This window comes from Benincasa hispida, chromosome 11 (assembly GCF_009727055.1).
Source record: "Benincasa hispida cultivar B227 chromosome 11, ASM972705v1, whole genome shotgun sequence".
Taxonomy (NCBI): domain Eukaryota; kingdom Viridiplantae; phylum Streptophyta; class Magnoliopsida; order Cucurbitales; family Cucurbitaceae; genus Benincasa; species Benincasa hispida.
Genome location: NC_052359.1, coordinates 5,580,926 through 5,590,046, shown reverse-complemented (window position 1 = coordinate 5,590,046; position 9,121 = coordinate 5,580,926). Strand labels below are relative to the sequence as shown.

General features: G+C 29.2%; 1 protein-coding gene across 2 annotated transcripts; it reads right to left on the bottom strand.

The window, feature by feature from the left end:
• Positions 1-365: 365 nt before the first annotated feature.
• LOC120091007 (transcription initiation factor TFIID subunit 11) lies at positions 366-8,897 on the bottom strand. 2 transcript variants are annotated; one of them, XM_039048779.1, is made up of 5 exons: positions 8,424-8,897; positions 6,648-6,735; positions 6,332-6,431; positions 6,076-6,162; positions 366-581 (listed from the first exon to the last, which is right to left on the bottom strand). In XM_039048779.1, exons 1-5 carry the CDS (start codon positions 8,861-8,863, stop codon positions 523-525), a joined length of 774 nt encoding a protein of 257 aa, XP_038904707.1. In that variant the 5' UTR covers positions 8,864-8,897; the 3' UTR covers positions 366-522. The 2 variants fall into 2 exon arrangements, with proteins under 2 accessions (XP_038904707.1, XP_038904708.1); XM_039048780.1 differs by lacking the exon at positions 366-581 and having other exon boundaries at positions 5,791-6,162; positions 8,424-8,893.
• Between the last annotated feature and the right edge of the window lie 224 nt (positions 8,898-9,121).

Here is a 9,121-nt window from a genome sequence, read left to right as displayed (position 1 = left end):
TTTGAAAAATAGCAAAAAAAAAAATCAAAATCATAAAAATAGCAAAACACTTTTTTTAAAATAAAAAATACTAATTAGCAAATATCCAAATTACCCCTGCATATTAAAACTGATAAAATCATATATCACAAACAAAATCAAATCTAAAAAAAGTTAATTCAATGCAAATACACTGCTATATTACATTACATTTAAATCAGACGTCTTCGAACACTCTTTGTTAGACAGCAACCAAAATTGCCACCAAACTCCAAAACAATCCTTAATTTGATAATCATATCATATAAAAACCAAAACTTTAACAAAAATCTACAAAAAAAAAAAAAAAAAAAAAAAAAAAAAAAAAAACTCTAATAATCACCTAAATATCACCTAAACAATGCTGGTTGATTCCTCTTATGACCACACGGCAGCATTAGTGATGATGTCTAGTAAATAATGGTGAAAAAGAGATGAAAAGTGAGAGAGGAAATGAGAAAAAGAAAGTGAATGAGATAGGAAGATTCATGGCACTTATCGAAGTTAACTTTCGTGACAGCGACAGTTTAGACGACCTGAGGCGGTCCATGGTGTGTGGTGGACTGCAATCAAACAAAATGGCAGGGATGATGGTGTGGAGGAGAAGTTGGGGAAGGGGGGAGGAGGGCTTTGTGCGAATGTTAGATAACTAGGGTTTTTTTCCTCCATTTTTTTAACCTTCTTTTACTTTTTATATGTTATTTTAACCTAAAAACTTATTCAAATATGTTTAATTTAAAAAAAAAAAAAAAATTTCTCTTTTCCATCTTAAATTTCAAATATATTGCCTATCTTTCGTAAGATAATCTTTCTCAATAAATTCAATTTTGATTCTAAAAGTTTAAAATTAAAATAAATATATTAAACTTCCAAAATTATGAAACTTATATTCAAAATCTCTATTCAACATTTTGAAAACTAAAATATTTTAATTTAATCTATTGTAAATTTAATTTATTAAAACTTGGACATCTATTAAAGTCAAATTAAGCCAACTTTTGATTTCATCGAACCCACATTTATTCCAAAAACAAATAAGAAAGACAAAATTCATAATTAAATTTGAATTGATTGAAAATAATTATTTTTGAAAGGTTGGGGTATTACATAAAACATCATAACTTATATTATAATTGCACTATATGTGTAAAGGTAAATTAGTTAAATCTAATAACTTTATATTATTATTATACTGTATTTATAAATGTATATTAGCTAATTATCAGATTATATTGAGATTGGTAGAGTTTTAGAAAGATGCGATATAGCATTATAATTAGGAATCATACAAAATTATGGTTAAAATTCTTATACCTTCGCACTACAACTACACTATATGTGTAAATATATATCAATTAAATCTCATAATATCATATTAATATAATATGAAATAAAATATGATAAGAATACAAACAAATACATTAGAAAAGGATGAAAACAAATAAATAACAATATGTATAAATAAATGAAAAATATTTAGATAAACATTGAACCTTGTAACAAAAATAAATAAAAAAATTAGTTTGATAAAACTAAAGCTTCAAAGAAAAGAGAGATACATATGAGATATTTGGGGAGAAAAATTAGAAGGGATTATTTGTTTAAATGAAAAAATATAATCAAATCCGAAGATTCATTCAAAGAGAGATATTTTGGGAGAAAAACTAGAAAGGATTATTCGTTTAAATGCAAAAATATATTTATTTTTTTTGTTTTTATTTAATCCAATTCTATTGGAAACAAATAAATCAATAGTTAATTTTTACATTGTATATATAAATGTTAATAACTCAGTTTTCAGCAATTACACTGTATGTACTATAGATCAGATTAAGGGCAAATAAGGAATTAGAAAAAGTTAGGTCACCTACTCCACAACATATTTGCTAAAATTCTTATTAAATTTCAATTTTACCATTTTTTCAATTGAAACCTAAAATTCTGCTATATACTCCAATCTCCCTTCTTAAGTTTATATTAATCATCTGGTTGATTTTAGATAAGGTAGACCAAAATAGCAAAAGGAAGTTGTGGGGTATCTAGAGCAATCAAGTGCACATGAGCAAAATCAAGACATAGTGACCAAATTTAAACTTACAAAGTGACCTTCACGCATCCACATCATATGCATATGGTATGGTTTTGTTGAAATTTAATCATTTCCTAATCTTGCTCTTGCCCTCGTATTTTTATTTTTGAAACTCGAGTTAGAACTATTCACCTTCCAGACCTCTTATTTTTATTAACGTTATTTGGAAGCCAAACTAATGCTAATTCACCTTTTATGTAGGTGGATGGAATGATACTTTTACACGCGGAAAGATCAAAGATAGAAGCTCTATTCCATGATGCTATAATCTTCAACACTTGATGAATTTTATATTTTGTGGACGTTGTATAGTTGCAAACTACATTTGATGTATTTCTTATATTATTAGATAATTTCTTTAGTTTTTAACGTAAATTGATTACTAAATTTCAATATTGAAAGGAAGCCATTGTATTTAATACATACAATGTGTCTTTTTAGTTAAAAACAAGTGCTTATAATGTAAATAAGCATAATTTCAATATTTTTTGTTATAGCATAAGATTAAATCTACATGCATAATATAATAGCCTTTAAAAAAAAAATATCATATGTCAGAAAATATTAAAAAAATGTTATTATATAGTAAAGATAGCATTGAGAACATGCTATTAGTATGTTAAAAATAACTTTAATGACTAACGCTATTAAATGTTATCATAATCATGTATACATGATATATTTTCATATTCTATTATAGCATCATTGTAGTTCTACCAAAATGCTTTAAAAAGTCCCATACTATAACATAGGCTATCAAACCCTTCAAAAGAGACTATAAAAAGTCTTTTATAGTCTTTCTCGTTAACTATCTTAAACCATTATTTTTTATAGTGCTTCCTCAACGACTACTTATCATCTAAGACCATTATGGGACGACCATGTCAAAGGAGAAAATGTCTTCCTGTGGAAAGTTTTGTATATACAAAAGCAAGACATGTGTTTTCCCGTCTATGTATATTTTGAATAATTAATGGTTCTGTTTATATATTTATTTCAATGTACAAGTTCTTGTCTTATTAAGTTTATGAGTGTGTGTTTTATTAAGCTAAAATATAAAAACTTTTATTAAATAGTCTGATTGTTTAATTAATAAGTTTCAATTAAGTGATATACATCTTAATGTTTCTCTATTACACTTGTATTTGTTATTGAATGTTAAAAGTAATTGATGATTAGAGTAAATGGTGAAATATTAAACTGGATCAACAAAAAAATATATGTAACATTCGCAAACTCAACATATTGTCTAAGAGATAGGAAAAAATCACGTTGATTCGCAAAAAATGATACTCCTAAATTATATACTATAAATATTATTTGCTTTGTTTTCACGTTTTTCCTTCATTAAGAAAAGAAAAAGAATTTGAGTTGTGGGATTAATCACCCTTAGACTCTACTTGTTTGGCAATTCAAATTTTGTTTTATATTTTCAGATTTACTAAGTTTAGTAAATATATTTGACAAATCTATTCTGTGATCCAAATCGTACAAATTTTGAAAACATAATTTTTATATTTTGATTGTATCCCTCTTTTGAATTTTAAATTTTAGAATGCAGAATTATGTCATGTTATAAACTCAATTAAAAAAAAATAGTAACAATAAAATATTATGTATTGTATTTTAAATTATACAATATTACAAGATAATAATTAAACAAATTTTTTCTATAAAATATGTTCATAAATAAATTAATAATATTTTAGTGTCATTTAATTTTTTTAGTGAGTAATTACACTAAATTTTATGATTTATAAATATAACATCAAATACATTTAAACAATGGTTTAAAATAGAATTCAATTTATGAATCTATTACCAAACACATTTTACATCATGAATTACAACTATTTTTCATTCAATTTCATGTTTTCAAATTTCCTACCAAATAAACTCTTAGTAATTGGAACATTTGCATAATATCCTCTTAGCTCATTTTTCTCATATATGCTTATGCTGTAAACTTCGAAATTAATAGTATAAAAATGTAGAAATCATATATAATCTAACATTAAACTATTTAAACTTACAATTACATTCAACATTAAAATGTAAAATCACTAATTTGATACTCGTTAGTTAAACAGTAAAACTATTTAATAAGAGTTTGACAATAACTCTTATAAGAAACCACATGCATAAACTTAAAACATATCAAAGAATTTCAACATTGAAGTAAATTTATAAACACAATACGCAACAAATATTCAAAATATATATTGATAGCAAAACAGAAAAGCGTCTCACATAAATAACGCATTTGTTATTTGTATATATATTTGGAATAAATAACGCATGTTGCGTCCATATATTTACTCCAATATTCAACTTCTTGTTCTGTTAAGTTTATGCATTTGTTTTATTAAAAGAGTTGAGATATATATATAGAGAGGGATAAACTTTTATTAAATAGTCTCATTATTTAATTAATAATTTTCAATTAAGTGAGGTCGTTTAAATGAATGTTAAGATAATTTGATAATAAGTTTAAATGATTGAACTTGATCGACAAAAAATATATATAATTATAACTTTTTCCCCCAGCTAAACTTCAAAACTTATATCATCAATTTCGAGGTGATGGGTTTTATTTTAGTAGGCCTTTAACCTTTTTTGAATTTATTTAAATTGTACTTATATATTAAATAAAAAATGGAAACTTTATGATCTAAGTAGTCAAAAAATTTAAATTTCATGTCTAAATTTAGTAAGAAAATAAAATTTAACTCATTTACTAATAAAATTGAGCACCTTTAAAAAATATAGTCCGTGATTCTCGGTTAGTGTATCTAATACATAGTACCAAACAATTTCTTTTTTCAAAAGGGTTAAATTATAAATTTGACCTATATAATTTGGTTAAAGTTAGTTTATATAGTTTATAATTAGAATTTAGTCTCTATAATTTGATAAAAATCCTCATAAATAGATGTAATTCTAACTTATAAAACTAAAATTAATAAATTCTAATTTTCTCCAAATCATGAAGCCCAAATTTATATTCAACTAAGAAATTGATGTATTTTTTAGCTAAAAACTTGAAACTTTAAGGCTCGATAACACAATCAATTTTCTGTCTAATAAAAAGGTTGATTTTTAAATATTTTTAATATTTTATGAGATCTATTAAATAAAAAATTGATACCTATTAAACATTTTTAAGGGACTTAGTGGAGTCAAAATTTAAAGTCCAAGAATTTATTAGCCATAATTTTCAAAACTAAGGGATTAAACTAGTAATTTCACTTGAATATAATTTTAAATACATATATAAGATATCTAGATCAAGTAATACTAATTTAAAAAATCATTGTAAACCTTTATAGAATTATTCACCTAAATATATAGGCACAAAAATGAAACCTAAATATTAATTGAAGTTTTTTAAAAATAGAACTAAATTTTTTCATACCACTTTTTATAAAAATAATTTACTATAAATTCTCTCTTATTTCAAGTGTACTGAAAGTTAAAATAATATACATGCATGCATCTATAACACACGCACATATATATTTATATCCATGGCGAAAAATTAGAAGTATGAAATGTGTTATAATGTGTATCAAAACTTTCATTTTTTGAGTTGAATATTCCTACATTTTGAAGCACGCATTATATGATTGTCACCTATGAACATAGCATATTATATCTAAACTCTACGTGTCATTGTATTTCAACTCCATATAACTATCAAATGTGTTATACTATTTAAATGTATAGGTTTAATTCCAGTGCTTTGAAATCCATGCTTGTGTTTTTCTCCCTTCAGTAATTCGTGCTTGTAGCAAAATGAGAAGCCAATTCGTACAAAAATATGGTATGAACTTATATTTATTAGATGTTTTGCTAAGTTTGATGCTTTAATATTGAAATTTTCTTCCAAAAACTCCTAATGCAAAGATTATAAATTAAACAGAGTGATTAGCGAAAGAGCCTAGGCACTGATTTCCTAGGAATCTTACCTTCAAGCTTTAGTCTTCTATATGCTTCTCTGAGATGACATGGCCTGATAGGTCCCGAATCATTCCGCTCTGTCATAACAACTCTTGCTGAAACAAAATAAAAAGTATTGAAATAGGTCAGATTTTTTTAAATATGCAAATTCTTTTGTCTATGTTTCACATTGACATTTAAAGCAACTGAACAGAGGAAAAAGAAATGCATCTTTTGAATCCTACATGAACAATGGAATTGGGTTTTATTGAAGTTTATACATACCTGTTTCTACGAGTTCCCCAACGAACATCTTAGCTATACCAGACACTACGATTGTCATTGGTACAGAAATTTTCTGCGTCCCCGATATGCTTGCTAACAGCTACAATTTACAAGTGAATTGAAACAAAATGAGTGATATCTCAGGCTCAAAAAAAAAAAACAAAATAAAACAAAACCACCTTTGACCTTGAGAAAATGGGGGATGGAGACGGATTAAAATTTCCCCCAGGGTCAAGAATGAAGAATGCATTCCCGCCCCCACCCTTTCTTGCTGTCTATAATGTCTTTTAAAATGAGAAATTATTAAGATTCTTACCCTTTTCATATTAGCTTTCTGAAATCCAGCTCTGCGAAAGGACTCGTAACGACTCATCTGCTCTTCCGTAAATTGTGAGAGAATGGCTCTGGAGAAATGATAAGACCAAGTTACAAGAGGATTCTTTCTGAGTGAAGATTTCATAATGTTTCATTCATAGTTCAGTCAAAAAGTACCAAAATAAAAATGATCTAGCGTATTCATAAATTACAGACACAACAAAAGAAGCTTGTACCTCTAAAGTGACTGATCTTAGGCCACTTAGTCTGACGACTCTGACCACTAAACTATACTCTACAAGTTTATTGCCAAGATCTTATCCACAAGGCTTAAGAAAGTTTAACATCATACCCACAGCCAATCGGCCTTCATCATGGGTAGGCAAATTCTTGATCCTCGATGATTATATTAATAGAAAGAAGGGTTCATTTTCAAACTGGATTTTGAGAAGGCCTTTGGATATGGTTGACTAGGACTATCTGCTTGAGGTGCTTAATCATAAAGGCTTCAGTGCTCGTTGGATTGGTTGGATCAAAGCTTGTATCACTAACCCCTCCGCTATTATGATTAATGGGAGACCGGGGGGGACAAATCAAAGCTACTGAAGGGCTTAGGCAAGGCGACCCGCTTGCCCCTTTCCTTTTCATGTTGATGGTGGATGCCTTTGGCAGGCTTATTGACAAAGGAGTGAGGGGTGACTTCATGAAGGGCCTTCCCATTAGAGGTGGAGAGGTTCATATTTTTCATTTGCAATTTGCATATGACACTCTTCTCTTTTCGAACTACAACTTACCCTTGTTCAATCACTTGAAGAACATTGTTGTGGGTTTTGAGGTGATGTCAGGCTTAAGAGTTAATCTCTCTAAAGCTCTCTTGGTTGGCTTGGGCTTAATATTTGAAACTCATAGGTTTCAGAGTGGCACAAAAGTGGGGTTGTGCGGCTAGCATTGGGCCTCTTTGAGTACTTGGGCATGCCTATTGGCGATAACTCCAAGACTTCCTCTTTTTTACAACCTGTCATTGATAAATTCGAAAAAAGAAAAAAAAAAAGTTGGAGCATTGGAAGAATCTGCTCCTCTCAAGAGGGGGGTAGAATTACATTGGCTATGTCTATTCTTACTAGCATCCCCCTTTACTATTTCTCAATATTTGCTTGTCCCAACAATGTGATCAATTGGCTAGATAAACTTATTAAAAACTTCTTTTGAAAAGGTAGTAAGGAGTTTGGGGCCACAAATATGATTAATTGGAAAACTGCCTCTCTCTCGACTGAAATGGGAGGTTTGGGTATTAGCAATCTCGCTATTAGGAATCGTGCTCTTCTAGGCCAATGGGGTTGGGAATTTCTCAGAGAAAATGGTTGAGAAAATTGGATAAGCCAATCTTAGAAGCAAACCTTTTGGATCTCTTGATGAATAAAATCAATATAAGGCCATTACAGTATTCTTAATGGTAACACCTGGTAATTTGGTAGAGCAGGAAGCAGCATGCAATAGCTAAAACGGGTTCGAAAGCAAAATATTTGGCAGAGGCATTGGGAGAATTTGTGAATTTCAAAAGTTTAAGAAATTGTAATGGATAAACTAAATAAAGAACTAGTTCACAGTCAACTCATGTCCATCAACTAATGATGTCCTGACCAAAGGGCTAAATGCTTCTAACATTTTAAACATCAAGTAAATCTAATTGCCGACGAGACCTAGCTGATCTTGAAGCAGAAAAATCAATTAAAAATAAAACATAAACCAATATATGAGAGATCCAAGAGAACATAACTGCATCTTTGCCATATTCTTATCTGGATCACCACTCGAGGGAAATTTGGCAAGTTCAACTTCGACATTCTCTTCCTCTTCTTCGTCATCATCTTCTTTGGTTTTAGGGGCGGCAGAGACATTGGAGGAAGAGGAAACAAACATAGAAGTGGAGGATGCAGGAGCAGCGGAATGTGTGGCAACAGCAGCGGATTTTGAATCATCGTCGCCGGCGTCTTGCAAATCAAAAGCGTCGGCGGTAGCAGGGGCTACATTGGTCGGAATTTCGAGGTCGTCGACGGCAGAAGGAGAGTTCGGAGGCGATTCCTCCTGCTCTTCGAACGCCGCTTCAAATGGGTCCTTCGATTGCTTCATTCTTGTGAAATATCTCTGATTAGGTTTCCTGGAACAAGAAAAACAGATGTAGTTCGTGGATTGCTTCGTTTCAAGGAATAGATACATTTAAAGAATCTAACTTAGCCCCTACATTTCAAATTGGTCCTTTTATCTTTCAAATTTACCAATTTAGTGATTAAATTTTTAAGAATAGGTTTAAACCACCTTCTACTAAAAAGAAGAATTAAATTAAAATAAATAAAGAAAAAGGATCCGCTCCTTGGTGTGAACCATGAGGTTCGCAATTGATAAGACATTCCATCATCCTTCTTCTTCTTCTTTATTGTTTCGTCCATGATTGGGTGAACTTTTAATTACAAACTA

Bases quoted from the DNA above. Each gene is read 5' to 3' on its own strand.
- LOC120091007 (XM_039048779.1), bottom strand. From the start codon at position 8,863: ATGTATCTATTCCTTGAAACGAAGCAATCCACGAACTACATCTGTTTT. The intron at 6,432-6,647 runs GTAAGAATCTTA...TGTAAATTGTAG, and splicing joins AGAAAGCTAATATGAAAAGG to CTGTTAGCAAGCATATCGGG. The intron at 6,163-6,331 runs GTATGTATAAAC...ATTTTGTTTCAG, and splicing joins TGGGGAACTCGTAGAAACAG to CAAGAGTTGTTATGACAGAG.